The 17,867-nt window shown below is 69.2% G+C and overlaps 1 protein-coding gene across 1 annotated transcript; it reads left to right on the top strand.

The window, feature by feature from the left end:
- Positions 1–108: 108 nt before the first annotated feature.
- MNEG_0449 (hypothetical protein) lies at positions 109–17,205 on the top strand (the record flags this gene model as incomplete). Its single annotated transcript, XM_014051062.1, has 14 exons — positions 109–574; positions 782–955; positions 1,135–1,364; positions 1,548–2,114; positions 2,383–4,653; positions 4,908–5,453; positions 5,710–6,156; positions 6,405–7,418; positions 7,600–7,833; positions 8,019–12,968; positions 13,238–13,576; positions 13,794–15,476; positions 15,715–15,900; positions 16,168–17,205. The coding sequence occupies 14 exons, from the start codon at positions 109–111 to the stop codon at positions 17,203–17,205; spliced, it is 14,145 nt and encodes a 4,714-aa protein (XP_013906516.1).
- Positions 17,206–17,867: the final 662 nt, after the last annotated feature.

Raw genomic sequence — 17,867 nt, 5'->3', positions numbered from 1 at the left:
GCTGCTGCTGCTGCTGCTGCTGCTGCTGCTGCTGCTGCTGCTGCCCTGCCTGCTGCGCTGCTGCTGCGGCTCCTGCCGCGCTTTTCTAATAACGCCGCCACCACCACCATGGCTACACCATTGCACGCACTGCCGTTACCCAATCAACCACCCAACTTCTCACCTCACTTCCACATTCTGTGCAGCCCCTCTGGTGATGCCAGCCGCGGCGTGTTCAGCGGGCGTACGGGGAGCTATCGTGTGACGAGCCCTGTCAGCGGCACCACCTACCAGGTCTTGATGCGCCGCGCGCTGACTGCACGCCAGGCCACACTCCTGATGCGTACAGGGCGCCTCTATGCGTCCCGCGGCACCTCCGCCAAGGCGATTGGCGGCGGCGCCGACAGCGACGACAGCGACGCATTCAGCATTGGTGACATTGTGGGCGGCGGTGACATGACAGCGGCCGCTGTGCTGGGCCCATCGCACCCCATTTCCATGCCGAGCAGCGGGCGTCCGTCGGACACTGGCAACGGCTCAGAGGCGGGCAGCTCGGTTCTGGGCGGCGTCAAGCCGCTGCCACTCAGGGGAAACGGTGGGTGCCTGGCAGCAAGCCTTCACAATGGCGCCCAGAATTGCTGTGCGGCAGCCTGCCAGCGGGGTGCTAGGTCGAAGGTGCCAAACGCACTGCTTGCATGCTATTCACGTCAATACAATGCATTGGTTGCAGTGCCAGGGCGCGCCGCTGCTGCGGACTGCATCGTCGCCCTTTCCCCCAACCCCGCCGTGTGCCCTCCCACAGGCGCCTCCCACCGGGCCCAGCGCGAGGGACAAATGGCTCTGCGCCTGCTGCGCGAGCTGCTCAAGCGCGACTACGCCGTGGGCTACCTCTTCCTCAGCTGGCTGCTGCGGACGTCATGGACGCTCATGCCCGCCGTGGCAACGCTGATGGGCCTGCCCAACCCCGCCGAGAAAGGTGCGGGCCCGACGTGCGATGCGCATTGTTGGTTGCGGACCTGGGCGAAGCAGCAGCAGCAGCAGCAGCAGCAGCAGCAGCAGCAGTAGCAGCAGCAGCGGAGTGCTTGCACGCAGCCAGCCTTTCTTCTGCGCACAGTCCTGCTCACACACACTGCACACGCACCCCTGCGCCCGCAGCGCGGCGCCAGCTGCCGGCACTGCTGGCCTGGCTGGCGGCTGCCGGCCTCGACGACAACGGCACTGGCGAAAACGTTCGCCGCGCTGAGGCGCTCGCGGCGGCCCTCACGCCTGAGCAGCTGGAGGAGCTGGGCCGCAGCCTGCAGGGGCCCACGGCTGCGCTTGCTGTTTTTGCACAGTTTGTGCGCGCGCAACAGGCGCTAGAGGGCGCACCGGCCACGGTAGAGCAGGTGTGTGCGTTTTTCCTTTGGCCCTGGGTTGCGTTTGAGTGCAGCCTGCCAATTGCCAGCTGCGGTCAACACCTGACTGGGGGCCGACGCAGCATTTCTGAATGGACTCCATCACTCTGTCTGCTTTGCTGCCCAACCCCATTGGTCAATATTTACCCTCCTCTGGACCCATGATTTCTCCAGGTTGCCGCATACATGCGGGCCGAGGAGCGACTCGCGGCACTCTTCCCTGACATCAACCTGCGCACCAACCTTGCCGCGGGCGTCGTCGGCGGGGCCGCGACGGCCCAGGCGGGCGCCAATGCCGCTTCTGCCGTGGGCGACGCTGGCGTCGCCGCCAAGGACGCTGAGGTGGCGGCCGCAGCCGCGGCTTCGCCGCTTGTCGCGTCGCCGCTCGGCGCTCTCGGCTCGCGCATCGCTGCGGCGCTGTCCTCGCTGACGCAGGGTGCCTTAGGCGCGGGCGCTGCGCCGCGCGTGTCGCAGCTGCGCGAGCTGCGCATGCGGCTGCCGACGACGGCGGACAGGTCGGCCATGCTGTCTCAGTACGGCGTTTGGCTGGGCGGCCTGCGGGAACAGCTGTTGTCGCAGCACCTGGACGCTCAGGCGCAGCTGGTTGCACTGCGCGTGGAGCTGGAGAGCGCGTCAGGGGACCTGGCACGCTCGCAGGGGGCAGCCACAGCCATCCAAGAGCAGCTGCAGGCTCTGGATTCAGCCAAGTGGAGTGCCCTGGCCAAGTACGAAGAGGCGCAGGTGTGTGTTTGTTTGTGTTTGGGTTGTGTGTGTCTGTGTGTGTGTGTGTGTGTGTGTGTGTGTATGTGTGTGTGTGCGTATGTGCGTTTGTGTGCATATGTGCACATGCGACTGGTCGTCATTTTATACGCCAGAAGCTGGAGACTGGAGATTGGCTGCCAGGGACGTGCTGAGACATAGGAAGTTGGGCTCTCCGCTAATTGGCCTGACAAGCTGCAACACTCAGCACTGACGAATTTGAAACGCCTGCTGGCCCTCCAACGTGCAGAGGGTGCTGGCACGCCTGCAGCGCGAGTCCCGGGGAGAGCCCAGCCACGGCCGGCAGCAAGAAGCGCCGTCCGTGGCGGCCGCCCGGCTGGACGCCGCCGCTGCGGAGAGCAGCGCCGCCGACGCCAAGGACCGCGTGCAGCAGCTCGCCGCAGAGAAGGATCGGCTCCAGCGCGACAACTCACGCCTGGCCGCCCGTGTCGCTGAGCTGCAGGCCGCGTGCGCGGCTGCCGCCGTCATCGCCGCGCGGCAGGCCGCGGCTGGCGCCGACCTGGAGCGCGGCGTCGCGGAGCTTGCGGCCATGGCTGGCGCGGCGGGAGACGTGCAGCAGCACGTGGAGATGGTTGAAGAGGAGCTGCGCCTGCTGGCCGAAGCGATCAACGGGCAGCTCAAGAGCGCCGAGCGGCGCGCCGCGGCCGCCGTGGCCGCGCCTCCCGGCAGCCAGAGCAGCCTGATTGCCAGCGCGCACGCAATCTTGGAGAGCGCTGAGCAGCTTGTTGCCGAGTCTGAGGGCGCCGCGGGCGCGAGCGCGGGGCCGCGGCTGCCGCCGCTGCCAGCCGGGGCAAGCGCCGCGCAGCGGCTGCTTTGGGTCAACAGCGCGGCGGACGCGCTGGGCCACGCGCTGCAGGGCGTCATCTCCAAGTCGCAGGAGGGGGCGGTCGCGGCGGCGGCGGGCCTGGACAAGGTGTCGGAAGTGTTTGGGGCCGCGCCAGGGCTGCCTGGCATGGACGATTTCCTGGGGGACCTCATCAAAAGCAGCGAGCTGCAGGCGGCAGCCAATGGCGCCTCCGTGCAGCCTCCTGCGGACGCCCCTGCTGTGGCAGCGGCAGCGCCCGAGGCTGCTGCTGCTGCTGCTGCAGCGGCGGCGGCGGCGAGTTCCAGCGGCAGCCTCAGCGGCCTCAGCGGGGACGATGTGGCGGACGTTGACTCGCCCGTCACGCTTTGGCTGCGCCACTGGTCGGCGGCGCCCGGCTGGGACGCCAAAGCCGCGTGGCTGCAGGACTGGGCGCGCGCCCAGGTGGCGGAGGGCAAGCGGCGCGTGCCGCAGGAGGTGCGCGCTGCGGGCGGCAAGGCGGTGAAGGAGCTCAAGGAGAAGGTGCTTGCCGCTTTCACCATTGTGGTCGGCCTCAGCGACAATCTTTGGCCGGACGACGACGGCGCCGACGGCGGTGGCAGCGGCGGCGGCTCTGCGGGCAAGGGCGCGGCCAAGGATAGCGAGCCCATGGTCCAGGGGGAGTATGGCGCCGACGGCAGCGGCATGGAGGGTGGCGGTGCCGGGGACGGCGGGGACGCCGGCAAGGGCAAGGGTGGCGGCGGTGGTAGCGGTGGCGGCGGCGGCGGCGGCGGCGACTCTGGGCCTAGCGACAACAGCGCGGGCGGCGGGGACGGTGCCGGCGGCGCTGGCGGTGGCGGCGATGGAGGCAACGGGGGCAACAACGGAGGCGGTGGCCCGCCTGGCGGGGACCCGTTTGACGGTTTTGATCAATTCCCATCCGGCGGCTTTGACCCGGTTGTTGTGCTGCCTGTGGCCCTAGCAGCTGCGGTCTCACTGGCGGCCAGCCTGTTTGGCGGCGGCAAGCGCGCCGGCTCCCAGCCCAACTCTGCGGTTGCCACGCGCGCCGCATCGCTGACGGCCGAGGTTGAAGCGGCCGTGCAAGCCGCGCGTGGCGCTGGTGCGGAGGCTGCCCAGGGCGCCACCACCGGCAGCCACGCAGTGCCTAACGCGGCGCGCTCGGCCCGCGAGAAGCAGGCACGCGCGGCCGCGGCGGCGTTTGTGCCATCGGCCGTCGAGCTCTTGTCGCCGGCGGTGTTTGTCGGCGGCGTTGAGGTGCTGGTGGCAGCCGACGAGGCTCTCCAGATCTCAGCCGGCGCTGAGACTATGCGCAGGCAGCTGGCAGCGGCGCGGTACGAGACGCACATGGCCGCTCCGGCGGCGGTGCCTAATTGGGCCGCCCGCAGTGGCAGCGGCCACAACTCGGGAGTGCCGGCTGCAGCCGGCGCTGATCGGGATCGCTCCGAAATGCTTCCTGACCTGGACCCCAGCCGGCTGCAGCACCTGACCTGGGCAGAGCTGGACGCCCTGCCGCAGGCAGCGCAGACTGAGCTGCTCTCGCTGCGCCAGGAGGCACAGGCGGCGCGCTGCGAGCGCCGCGCGCTGAGGCGGCGGCTGCGCGAAGTGGAGGGGGTGCTACAGGAGCGGGACACTGAGTTGGCGGCAGCGCAGGCGCGCGGCGCTACGCTGCAGGGGTGGCTCAAGGCGACAGTCTCCAAGGTGGGCAGGCTTTGGGTTTGAAGAATGGGTGCTTGCTGTTGACAACGGGGCTATGGATGGGATCGTGGGGCAAGAGGCTGCATGCATGCGGCATAAACAAGGCATGTGCCTTTCTCAGTCCCAGGGATTCTCCGCTTGAGCACCCTCAGCTCCCCCTCAGCAAATTCATTAGCCACCCAACTTCCATGCCAAGCCCCACTCATCCGACCCATGCAATGGCCCCTCATCCCTCAAAACACCCATGCAACCCTCAGGCGTCCGCCATCGTCGACGCCATCTCATCTAAGGACGGAGATGCCGCCCATGCCGCCGCCCGCGCCTTCTCCAAGGCCCTCCACCTCGGCGCCTTCGGCCCCGACAGCGCCGCAGCCGCGACAGCGTCTGCAGCCGCCGTCGCCGCAGCGGCCGAGCGCAGCCGCCTGGCAGCGCGCGTCGCCGCGCTGACGGCGCAGCTGGAGGCGCAGCAGGAGGCGTCGGACTGGCGCATCTCAGACCTGGAGGGCCGCGTCGGCCGCGCGGCGCAGCTGCGCGCGGTCGGCGACGAGCGCATGTCGCGCCAGCTGTCCGAGGCAAGGGCGGGCTCGTTGGCGCTGGAGGCCCTCATGAGCGACCTCCTCGCCCAGGTGGCCGACGCCCGGGAGGCGGCCGAGCGCGAGGGCGTGCGTGCTGCGCAGGCGGAGCGGCTGGCGGGCGAGGCCAGCGCACATGCGGCAGCGCTCGAGGCGCGGCTGGCCGAGGCGTGCGCGGCCATCTCGGCGAGGGAGCCGTTCGTCTCGGCTTTGGAGGCAGAGCTGGCGCAGGTGGGTTTGAGACTAGGGTGCATGCACAGGTATGGGTGCAGGGTCACCCTATATTGCTGCTATCATGCATATATACGTTGCTCACGCTTTGACTTATCGGCGGAAGGATGCATGCAGCGGTGCGCCCATACATCGGCTTGCCCAAGCAGCCACCATCATGCACAGTCAAGCCCAGCTTGTCACTCGTGCCTGCAGTCACTCCCCGCCCTCGCCCGCCATACCCGAAATCCGCCACACCCACAACCTCCTCCAACAGGAGCGCACCCGCAGCGTAGCCGCCGAAGCGATGCTGCGCAGCCGCCTGGACCAGGCGCGAACAGCCCTGGACGAGAGCTCCGCCGCCCTCGCTAGCGAGCAGGAGGCCGCGGCCGCTGCGGCAACGTCAGCCAGCGAGGCGCTGCTGGAGGCGCGCCGCTCGGCCGATGCGCTCGCGGATGAGCTCCGCTCCACGCAGGCTGCGTTGGCCGCCGCCGGGCCCGTCGCCCAGGCGACCTCTCAGCTGCAGGAGCGCGTCGGCGAGCTGGAGCGGGGTCTATATGAGGCCGACGCCCGCCTGGCTGCTGAGGAACAGGTTGCTGCTGCCGCCAAGGCGGCAAGCGACGCGCAGATCGGGGCGCTGGAGGCGCAGGTGGCAGAGCTGGAGGCCGGCAAGCAGGCAGCTGAGGCGGAGCTGCAGCGTGCGCGAGCGGATGCAGACAAGCAGGTGGGGAAGAGCGTGGGTTGCATACTGAACTGTGTGTCTGAGGAATCGGTTTGATGTGTTGCATGCATCAAAGGGGGGCATAAGGAGAGTAAGTCCCAAGCACACACCCCAAAGCACATGTGTTGTCGCATCACTGGTTGTTGCACCACAAAACCTTGCCGCACGCCGCCCAGTCCAGTCCAGTCCAGCCCATCCCATCCCACCCTTGAACCTCTCACACATCCCCATCTCGACCATTTCAACCCCAGTTGACAAACCTCCAGGACAGTGCGGACGCCCAGCAGCGCGACGCCGCCGGCCTCCTCGTCGCCGCGCAGCGCCAGCTCGCAGAGCACACCGCCACGGCCGACGCCGCCCGCGCGGCGCTCGAGCTGAGCCGCGAGCAGGTGGCCGCCGAGCTCGAAAACGCGCGCCGCGGCTTCCAGGGCTTCACCTCCAGCCTGGAGCGGGAGCTCTTTGAGGCGCGCTCAGCGGCTGGCGCCGCCGAGGCCGCGCTCCGGGCTCAAGCCACGGCGGCACAGGCTGCGGCGGACGCCGCCGACGCTGTGCGGCGGGAGGCGGCGGCGGCTCTTGCGGCGGCGCGGGCTGACGCAGCCGCCGCGCACGCCGATCTGCAGGCCGCGCAGCAGCAGGCACACGCCGACGCCCAGGCGGCGGCGGAGCGCGCGGCACTGCTGCAGTCTGAGGTCGAGGCTGTCAAGGCGTCTGCACTGGCAGAATCTGCAGCGCTCCAGGCCTCCCTTGCTGACAAGGACTCGGCCCTCAGCGCCCGCGACGCCGAGCTCGCGACCAGCGCGGCTGCGCTTGCAAAGAGCGACGCGGCCGTTTTGGAGGCACAAGCCGGGTTGGAGGCGGCCAGGGCGGACGCAGCGGCGGCAAGAGAGCGCGCCGCCTGCGACACGGCGGAGCTGGAGGCCCAGCTGAAGCGTGCCAGGGATGAGTCTGCAGCAGCCAGTGACATTGCTCAGGCACGCATCGCCTGCCTGGAGAGCGAACTTGCCGACGCCTGCGCGGCATCTGAGGCGGCGCTTGCGGGGTCCGCCGCGGCAGCCCTCCTGCGCGCGCCGGCCGGCGCCGCGACTACCACGGCCGCCGTGACCCGCCTGGCGGCAGCCAAGGCGACGGCTGTGGCGGCGGCGGCCGCGAGCGCGATAGAGGCTGCATCAACTGCGGCGCAGCTGGCCTGCCTTCACGAGGAGCTGGCAGCCATCGAGGCCAAGGCGACGGATGCTGCTGCCAAGCGCGAAGCCGCGCAGCAGCTGGTGCGCTCCATCAGGTTTTTGGGTTTTGTGGAAGCAGAGGCCTTGCATGAGCTTGTGCAGCTGCATTCACCAGTGTGCAAAATTAAAGGCGCAACATGAAATGCCTGGCGCCGCATCATGCCACAGTCTGAACACTCACAACGGAAATGTTTGTCCCTCGTACCTGCGGCCGTCCACGCAGGCGCAGGATATGCAGCAGCGAGCTGGTGAGGAGGAGACGCGCGCTGCCCTGCTGGAGCGGCAGCTGGTCGAGGCCCTCAACAACGCCCGCGCGGCGCAGGCCTGCCTAGACGCGGCGCAGCAGCAGGCGCAGGCCGAGGCAGCTGCTATGGCAGCAGAAATGTCGTCACTGCAGGCTGAGCTGGACGCTGCCCGGGCTGCTGCACAGGCGGAAGTGCAAGTGCTGAACGAGCAGGTAGGCTTGGGTGCAGGCCGACATGGGTGCCATCACTGACATTTCCATGCATGATTGGAGCACGGCAATAGCAACAGCGCCGTGAATCAGCGCGTTTGAGCCCGTGACATCTGCGGTCATCAGCATGCACAGTCAGGCCAACCCCACCGTGCCATTGCCCCTCAATCAAAAATATTGCCCGTCAGCTGACCGAGGCACGCCGCCAAGCGGAAATAGGGGCAGCCGAGGCTGCCAGCAGCGTGGCCGCAGCGCAGCAGGAAGCCGAGCGCGCTTGCCGGCGATGCTTGGAGCTGGAGGAGCGGGCCGCCACAGTTGTGGGCAGGGCGGCGGCGGCAGATGCGGCTTTTGAGGCGCAGCTCGAGGATGCACTTGAGAGCGCAGCGGCCGCTGAGCGGGTGGCCGCGCAGGCGCGAGAAGCGGCCGTGCAGACAGCTGCCCAGCTCGACCTTGCTAGGAAGGAGCTGGCCGCCGCGCGCACTGCCCAGGAGGCGTCGGCCAGCGCGGCAGCCGCCAATCTCGTGGCCGAACAGCTGCAGCTGGTGCAGGCGACCGCCAGGGGCGAGGAGCTGCGGCAGCAGTTGGAGGCGGCACAGGCGAAGGTGGAGGCCCTGCAGAGCGAGCTGTCCACGGCGCTTGCGACTGCAGCGGCTGACGCGGCCAGCACGCGCACATCGCTGCAGACAGCCGCGTCAGAGGCAGAAGGGGCGGCGGCGCGCATCATGGCGCTGCAGGCAGATCTGGACGCCGTGCGCTCCGCGTCGCAGGGTGAGGCATTGGGCCTGGCACAACAGCTGTCGGCCGCTCGGGCAGAAGGCCAGGCTGCAGCGGAGACCGCTGCTGCCACTCTGGCGACTGCGAAGCAGCAGCTGTGTGTGGTGGAGGCCCAGTGCGCCGTGCTGCAGCAGCAGGTGGAAGACGAGGCAGCCAGAGCAGCCACCCTGGAGGGCGACCTGTCAGCAGCACACGCTGCGACCGCAGCTGCACAAACGCTTGCCGAGGCTGCAGAGGCGGCTTCCACCACCCTGCAGGCCGAGCTGGGCGCGGCGCTCGCAGCGTCTGCAGCTGCGGCTGAGCAGCTTGAACAGTCGGGCATCGAGCTGTCCGCTGCAAAGGCTGCCAGCGATGCGGCTGCAATTGCCAATGCTTCAGCGGCGGCAGCACACGCTGCCAAGGCCGCGCAGAGCGCAGAGGAGCTGAGCGCCTTGCGAGGACAGCTTGCTGACGTGTGCGCTGCGGCGCAGGCGGCGGCCGCACAACGCGACGCAGCAGAGCAGGCAGTCAACACAGCGTCAGCAGAGGCAGAGCAGCTGCGCATCAGGGTAGAGGAGGTCCAAGCGCAGGCACAGGCGCTGCAGAAGCAGTTGGTTGCCACTGTGGCTGAGTCGGCAAAGTCGCAGGAGCAGCTGTCAGCAACAGTGGCGGAGCTTTCCGCCACGAAAGCAGCGGCCGAGGCAGTGGCATCTGGAAAGGCTGCAGAGCTGGAGGTCCTCGCCGTCCAGGCAGCGCAGGCGGCGAGCAGCGCCGCTGAGCTGGCAGGCAAACTCGCGGACGGTGAGGCAGCCAGGGCCGCGGTGGAAGCCGCGCTTGAGGCGGTCCGCGAGGAGCTGGCCGCGGCCAAGGCGGCGGCAGAGGCAGCGACTTCTCAGAGCCAGGCCGCCCGCGAGCAGCAGGCGGCTGAGGCGGCGCAGGAGGCCCAGGAGCTGCATGCTGCTGCTGAGGACGCGCGGGCCCGCGCGGACTGCTTGCAGCAGCAAGTGGCAGACGCCCTGGCGGCTGCCGCCGCAGAGACTGCCAAGGTTGCGGTGGCCCAGGAGCAGCTTGCCGTGGCCCAAGACCAAGCCGGAGCAGCGTCCAGCGCGGCTGCAGCTCTTGAGGCGGAACTGCGCGCTGACTTGGCAGCAATGAGGTCAGCGTCTCAGGGGCAAACGACTGACCTGGCCGTGCAGCTGGCGGCAGCACGCTCTGAGGGCGTGACTGCTGCCGCTACGGCTGCTGCCAGCCTGGCAGCGGCTGAGGAGCAGCTGGCAGGTGCAGAGGCCCGCTGCTCTGAGCTTGTGCAGCGGTTGGAGGAGGCGTCTGCCAGGGCTGTGACGGCGGAGAGCGACCTGGCCCTAGCCCGTGCTGCTGCTGTTGAGAACAAGTCAGCGGCCGATGCAGCCAGCAAGGCCGCTGCCGACGCAGCTGCGCATGCGGCCTCCGAGCTGCAGGCATTGAAGGAGCAGCTGGCTGGAGCAGAGGGGCACTGCGCTGAGCTGCAGCACGAGGTGGAAGAAGCGGTTGCCAGGGCTGCGGGTCTTGACAGCAGCCTGGCCGCAGCCCGCTCTGCTGCTGTTGAGGTGCAGGCTGCAGCCGATGCAGCTGCCATCGCCGCGGCTGGCGCGGCTGCCGTAGTTGCAGCGGCACACGCGGCCGAGCTTTCACGCGCCGCGGTGGACCTGCAGGCAGCCGAAGAGAAGCTGGCAGCTGCCGAGCAGGCTATGGCAGGTGCGCGCCAGGCGGCTCAGCGTGCAGCCGGGTCCGCAGCTGCCGAGAACCAGCAGCTCCAGGAGCACATTGAGGATATGGCAGCTACCATCGGATCCCTGGAAAAGCAGCTGGCAGCGGCCGTTGCCGCCGCCGACAAGGTGGCCGGCGAGGCCCAGGAAGCTCGCGAAAAGGCCACGGCAGATGCAGAGGCGGCAGCGAAGCTGTCCTCAACGCTGCAGCGCGATCTTGAGGCCGCCCGCACTGCTGCTGAGGGCGCCAACGCCGCAGCCGAGGTCGCAGAAGCAGCCTCAGCTGCGCTGCAGGCGCAGGTTGCTGCTGCTCAGGCTGATGCCGCGGCGGCTGCCGAGCGGCTGGCGGTGACGGCTGGTGAGCTGGACGCAGCAAAAGCAGCGGCGCACGCGGCCGTGGACGCAGCAGCAGTCGCCGAAGCAGCGTACAGTGCTGATCTGCTTGCTGCTCACGCGCAGCTGGCCGCCGCAGTCCAGAGTGCGGCAGAAGAGCGAGACGCGGCGCAGCAGGCAGCGGAGGCCGAAGCCGCATGCACACAACAGCTGCAGGCTGAGCTGCAGGGATCCCAAGCCGCAGTCGTTTCCCTGCAGGAGCAGCTGGCAACAGCCACTGCAGCTGCCCTGGCTGGCAAGGACGAGGCTCGGGCCATGCAGGAGAAGGTGGTGGCAGACGCAGAGGCGGCGGCAGCACGCATCGCGGCCCTGCAGGCCGATCTCGACATTGCTACCACAGCCGCCGTCGCCAAACACGCCGCTTTGGCCGATCAGCTGTCGGCGGCTTGTGCCGAGGGCGCGGCTGCAGCGGCCGCAGCTGCTGCCAGCCTTGCGGCGGTGCAGCAGCAGCTGTCAGCTTCAGAGGCACGGAGGTCCGAGCTGCAGCAGCAGGTGGACGCTGCTGCTGCCCAGGCAGTGACCCTGCAGTGCGAACTGGAGGCGGCGAGGTCAGAGGTGGCGTCCACTGCAGCTGAGCGTGTGTCTTTGCAGCAGCGGATTGACGAGGGCATGGCAGCTGTCGCCGGTCTGCAGCAGCAGCTGGCTGATGCGCTGGCGGGCGTTGCAGCTGCGCACTCCGAACTGGAGGCCGCCCAGCAGCAGGCCCGCAGCGACGCCCAGGTGTCGGCCGAGCGCGTGGTGCAGCTGGAATCGCAGGTGGCAGCGGTCGCAGCGGCTGCTTCAGCAGAGTCCGCGGCTCTAGTGGACCAGTTGGCGGACGCCCAAACTGGGCACAGTGCTGCGCAACAGCAGCTGGCGGCCGCAGACGCTCGGTGCACAGAGCTTCAGGCCGCTTGCGACGCGGCTGAGGCCCGGCAGGCGGCCCTGGAATCAGAGCTGTCAGAGGCGCGCGCTGCATTGGAAGCTGCGGAGGCTGCCGCATCGGCTGCTGAGCAAGCTACCCGACTAGCCGCAACCGCCGCCGCTGAGCGGGTTGCCGCGCTGGAGGAGGAGGTGCGGGCGTCTGCGGCCCGCGCCGACATGCTCGGCCAGCAGCTGCAGGCGGCGCAGGTCGCAGCCGAGCAGGAGCGGCTGCGTGCCAACGTCAGCGACGCGCGGGTGGCTGACCTGGAGGCTTCCCTGCGCGGGCAGAAGGCCGCTGGCGCGACGGCCCTTGACGCTTTGACTCGTGATCTGGACAGCACCAAGCTGGAGCTGTCGTTTAAGGTGCAGGAAATTGACTCGGCAATTGAGGCCCTCCGCGCGCTGGTCACTGGCGGAGGCAGCGGCATGCTTATCGCGGCGCCCGTCGGCGGCGCCGAGGGCTCCGCCGCGGCGGCCGCCGTGGCGGCGGCATGGGATTCCGCCACAAGCAGCCCGCTTGGAGGGCGCGCACGGCGCAGCGCGGCGGCGGCGCCGCTCACGCTTGCGGGAGCCGCGCAGGCCGCGGCCGCTCTGCTCAAGGAGCACGACGCCTTGCTGTCCCAGCTGGGCAAGCGCGTCGCAGACGGTCAGGAGGAGAGCGCGGGCCTCGGCCAGCAGCTGGCCGACGCCCGCGCCGCCTCTGGCGCGTCTGCGGCTGCTGCGGCGGCGGCAGCAGCGGCGATGCAGCAGCAGCTGGCGGGGCAGAGGGCGCGTGTGTTTGAGCTTGAGGACGAGCGCGACACGCTGGCTGCTGAGCTGGAGGCCGCGCAGCAGCAGCTTCACCGCGCCGAGGCCGCGGCCCAGACGGCTGCCGCCGCGGCATCGCAGTCGAGCCAGCGCGCTGCGGAGGCCGATGCGGCGCGCACGGCGGCGGCTGCCGAGGCGGAGGAGGCAGTGGGGCGCGCCGCGGCGGCCGAGGCAGCGCTGCAGTCGGCCGCATGCCAGCTGGACGCGGCCCGCGGTAGTGCCGAGTCCCTCGCGGCGGCCGAGGCGCAGGCACGCAAAGAGCTGCAGGACCTCGACAACCGCCTGCGTGCAAGCGGCGCGGCGCGCGCGGCCGCTGAATCCGAGGCCGCTGCGGCGCGTTCCGAGGTGGCAGCGGCGCTCAATGACAAGGAACGGGCGTCAGCACTGGTGGTTGAGCTGCAGGGGCGGCTGTCGGAGGCGACGTGGCGGGTGGAGGCAGCCGACGCGCAGGTTGCGGCCGCAGGGCAGCAGGTGGAGGCGGCGCGGGCCAGCGAGGCGGCTGCGCTTAAGAAGATCCGGGAGAGGGAGGAGGACGAGGTGGGCCAATGTGCTCGTTGGGTGTGTGACCAAGACGGTTGCGGGGTTGGTTGGGCTGGAAGGTTCTGTCAAAATGATGGCGCCAGGGTGCAAAGTCTGGCTGGTGTGCAATCAAGTGAAAAGATGATGCAGAATGCATTTGCTTGGGGTGTATGCAGCTCATGATCTGATGTTTTATAGGTTGCGTTATTGGTTTTTGGTGCCATCATGCCAAAGGTCCCCGCTCTACCACCCTGCGCCTGGTCCCCCCAACACCCACCCCCCCACAGGCATCCTTCGCCCTGAGCCGCGTCAACGCCACAGCCGGGAGCGACAGCAACGACGGCTGGCGGCTTGGAACTCGCGCTGTGCCGGACGGCCCCCACATCCCGCACCACGGCTTTGCGCTCGGCGCGTCTCGCGACGCGAGCCTCGGCGGCATGGCCAGCGCGCACAGCGGCAGCATGGGCGGCTCACCCAACGCGGCTGAGGCGGAGCGGCAGCTGGAGCGCGCGGAGAGGCTGGAGGTGTCGCTGGCAGACGTGCGGGGGCGCATCGCCGCGCTGGAGGAGGACGTGCTGGCGTTGCAGTTTGCAGCTGACGCTCCAGAGGAGGTCGCAGACCTGCCGGTCCGCTTCCAGAATTCTGCCCTGCAGGCGAGTGGCTGGCTGGCTGGGGGTAACATGCGTTTGGTGCTGCGAGGTGACGCTGCTGTGAAAGTGCTTTGAATACATCCCAATGCTGTTGATGGTGTGGAATTGCCTTTCTTGCTTGGTTCTTGTTGGCACATCAATTGCTCACTCCACACTTCACTCTTGACCGGCCTGCCGCCCCCCACACCCACAGAGCATCCACACCACGATTGTGACCCTTCGCCGGGCGGCCGCCGCGGCTCAGCAGCAGGCAGCCGCTGCCCAGCAGCAGGCCGCGGCTGCCGGCCGCCTCAGCCTGCTCGGCCCTGCAACCCAGCGCCACGCGGCCGCGCAGAGCGCCTCGTCAGCCGGCCACGGCGCACTGGCGTCTGCCAACCTCGGCCTCAGCGGCACCCTGTTCACGGGCGGCAGCGCGGTCGAGGCGGGCGGCGCCCAGCTCAGCGTGCTGAAGGACGGCCTGAACGCGTGGCACGACAGGGACGCGCGCGCCAGCGACGCGCGCCACAGCTTGCTGCAGCAGATCAGCGAGGACGGGTCAGCGTTGCCCGCGCCTGCAGGCCGCCCGTCGGCAGCGTCGGCCGCAGGGGGGGCTCCGCGCCGTGTGCACGGCCTCGCCTCGCCGCGCGGCTCGATCGGGCCGGTGGGCTTGGGCGCGCCGCTGCCGGCCGCGGCCGCGGCCGCGCTCCAGACGAGCGTGCAGCTGCGGTCCATGCTGGCTTCGGCCGAGGCGGGCGATGACGAGATCGGCCGCATGCTCCGCGACCTGACCGCCACCGGCACCAGCGCCGCGCCGCTGGCCGCCACGGCCGCGGCCGCGGCCAGGCCGCAGACCCCCGCCGGCGCAGGCGCGCCCGCGCCCGCGCCTGTGGCCTCTGCAGCGCTGCCGGGTTCTGATGGGCCGTCGGCGGCCGCGGCCCGGCCGGCGTCGCTGCTGTCGATCCAGGCGGCGCTGGACCAGGCGGGCAGCCTCGACGAGATCCAGAGGATCATCAGCAGCGCGCTGGCCCCCGACGACGCAGGGGCAGCCAAGGCCCAGGCTCTGGGGGCACAGCCCGTCGGCGGGAACGACGGCGACCACGGCGCGAGCGCGCGCGCGCACGCCGCGGCCGCCGAGGCACAGGCGCGCGAGCTGCGCGCGAGCTGCGCCGCCCTGGCCGACGAGCGCGCGGGCCTGCAGGAGCGCGTCCGCCGCCTCGAGGCCGCCGCCGCCGCCAGCAGCGCCGAGCGCACGCAGAGCAGCGAGGCCGCCGAGGCGGCGCGGGGGCTGGCGGCGGCGGCGGAGGCCGCGAGGGCGGAGCTGGAGGCGCGGCTGTCTGCTCTGGCGGAGGAGAACGCGCGGCTGCTGGACATGAGGGGCCAGCTGGAGGACGACCTGGTGGTGGCGCAGGCGTTTGGCCAGCAGCTGGGCGCGCTGCGCGAGGCCAACGCGGTGCTGCAGGCGCAGCTGGACGAGGAGCTGCGGGACGCGGAGGAGGAGCTCGCGCGCACGGCCGAGGAGCGCGACGAGCTGCGCGCCGCGGCCGCACCCCTGCGGGCGCGGCTCGCCGCGGCGGAGGCCGAGTGCGCGGCGCTGCGCGCGCAGGTCGAAGGGGCGGGCGGGGAGGCCGGCGGCGGCTCGGCGGGGGCGGAGGCCGAGCGGCTGCGGGCGGCGTGCGGTCAGCTGACGGCGCGCTGCGACGAGCTGGCTGCGCAGCTCGCGGCGGCACGCGCTGAGCTGGACGCTCTCAGGGCAGCCGACGGGCGGCGCGCGTCCCGGCGGCCCGCGGCCAGCGTCGCTGTAGGCGTCGGGACGGATGGCGCGGCTGTGGCCTCGGTGGGCATCAGTGCAGACGCCATGCTTTCTGCGGCGTCCACCCTTAGCGGCGGGCTCAACGAGGTGAGACCTTGGGGGTTGCTAGTTGTGTTGGCAGCCGCCTGCACGCCAGCTTGCTGTGATTAGGCCACCGTCGTCCATTTTTGACAGTTGTGTTGGCAGCTGCCAGCAGCTTGGTGTGTCAGTGGGGCGTGTAGAATATGACGCATGCTTGCGAGTAGGTCACGTCAGGCGACACGACAGACTTGCCACAAGGAGGCGCGTAGACGTGCCGCCCCCACCTTTCACCCTGCACCTCCAGACAATGCTGGCGCTCGAGCAACAGATGGTGCCAAGTGTGCTGCCGCGCGTGTCGGAGCTCAATCCCCTCCAGGTGCCGCTGGCCTTTGAGGGCGACATGTTCCTGCAGGACATGGCCCCCAGCCGCATGGTGTGCTCCAACCCCGAGGCGCTGTCGAGCCAGCCCCACAAGCCAGAGTCTGAAGAGGTTGGTCTGCGGGCTGGGAAATCGTGGGGTGCAGCCGCAGCAGGACAGCGCCAGATGTTGACTCACGCGTGCCTGCTGTCTCCTGCCTCCATGAGCCGCCTGACAAGACCCTCCTTGGCCCCGATTTTGGAAGCCTTCAGCCCTGGACACCCTTGGTTCCAACAGCCTGAACAACTTGTAAATGATAGAACCTAGAGCAAGGCAACGCAGCTGGTGACCTCTCGCCCCCTGCCGTTACCCGTGTTCCTCTCTACTCGCAATCCCCAGGATTACCTCTACTACAGCCGCCCCGCCAACATGGCCGGCAGCTGCGACGACGCCGCTCACCACCGCCCCGCGCTACCCAGCCAGGAGCAGGACGAAGAGGCCGCCGCAGCCTTGAGGGCAGCCCACTACCAGCAGCTGCTTGAGCAGCAGCCGCCGCAGCCGCAGCCGCAGCAAGCCGCACAGCAGTCGGCGGGCGCACAGGCGCTGCGCCAGCGACTTGCGCTGCTGCGCACGCAGAGCATGGGGCGGCCCGTCGCTGGGCAGCCTTTTGCACCAGCCGGCAACGGACGCGCTCTCCAGGTTGGACAGGTGTTTGATGGGGAGGCGTCACTGCCAAAGAGCCAGGCAAACAGCAGCGGCGGAGCAGGCAGCCCGAAGGCCACCGTTGTTCGTGAGTATGGCGGCGCTAGCGCTGGTGCCAGCCCTCGCAGCATAATTGGCGCTGCCCCGAGCAGATCTGCGGTGTCCCCGCTGCCGTCCCCAGGCGCGCGCTCCAGCGCCAGCAGGATCCCTCGAGGAGCCGCTCAGAGCACTGGCCAGACCGGCGCAACGAGTAGCCCCCAGAATGCGGCTGGTGCGCAGGTCTTCGCCAGCCCGCGCGGCGGGGCGGCCATCAGCCCGATCAGCGTGAGCGGCCCCGTGCACAGCCGCGTGACCGTGCTGAGTGCACCACCATCACCTGGCGGGACCGGTGCTTTGCGCTCCCCTCGTTCGCTGGCGGGCACGATGGCGCCAGCTGTTGCCGCGCAGTCTGTCGGCGGCGACAAGACTTCAGGCATCAAAAAGGCAACGACTGTGCTGCGCGGCATGGCAACTGCCGCGCGCGGAGGGGCAGCTGCGGGTCATGCAGCCTCCTCGGCCAGCCGCACCTCAGGGCCGCCCCGCAAGTCGGCGTTTGCTGTCGGCGAGGCAGCAAGCAGCTCAACCACCGCTGCAGGCGCTGCTGGCCGGCTGGGGCCGCGCCCATCAGACGGCAGCGAGCAGGGCGGGAACACCACGTTCGGCAAATTGGCTGGCATCTTGGCCAAGAAAAAGTAAGGCGAAGGTGTTCAGGCCTCACTCTTCATGCTGCAGTGCAATTTGAGGGGTTACAACGCGTGGCATGCTGGAGCAGTAGGGACGGTGGCGCTAGTCCGGAGCAGCTGCCCTGACCCTACTGCTCGCGAGCCCACACACACATCTCAACTTTATGCGTAGCGCTTTGGATTGTTGACCGGCAACTCACTTTGATGGGGTGGGGTTTGTCGCCAACGGTTTTGATGGCCTCATCGTATATGCGGGCACTCTCATGCAACACTCACCAGAAGCAGTCAAGAGGTATTCTCCTCCGTTTCAAGAATTCAATGTTCACACTTGGGCTGGTGGATGATGAGCAATGTGGGATTTGCTCAGTATTTTTGGCAATGAGCTGCAAAGAAGCTCAAGGTGCAGGCTCTATAACTCAGCGCTTGGCCTTCTAGAAAGAAGTTTGTGATGTCAGTGTCAAACTTTGGGCCATGCAGGGCGCCGCACTGTGTAACAAACCACAAGACAGGACGGCCCCTGGGTGCGGGTTTCATCATAAGTAGTCCTGGAGGGGCTGAGGACCTCGCCCTGCTTGCTGATGTGTGGTCCCACCACACCGTGGCGGCAACATTGCGTCTGGGGCGGGCGCGATCCATCGCATCCATCCGCGCAGGTGTCGTCGGCCTGTCGAGTAC

Source organism: Monoraphidium neglectum (assembly GCF_000611645.1).
Source record: "Monoraphidium neglectum strain SAG 48.87 unplaced genomic scaffold scaffold00036, whole genome shotgun sequence".
Lineage (NCBI taxonomy): Eukaryota > Viridiplantae > Chlorophyta > Chlorophyceae > Sphaeropleales > Selenastraceae > Monoraphidium > Monoraphidium neglectum.
The sequence above is the reverse complement of the archived record's forward strand: the minus strand, read 5'-3'. Positions and strand labels throughout refer to the sequence as shown.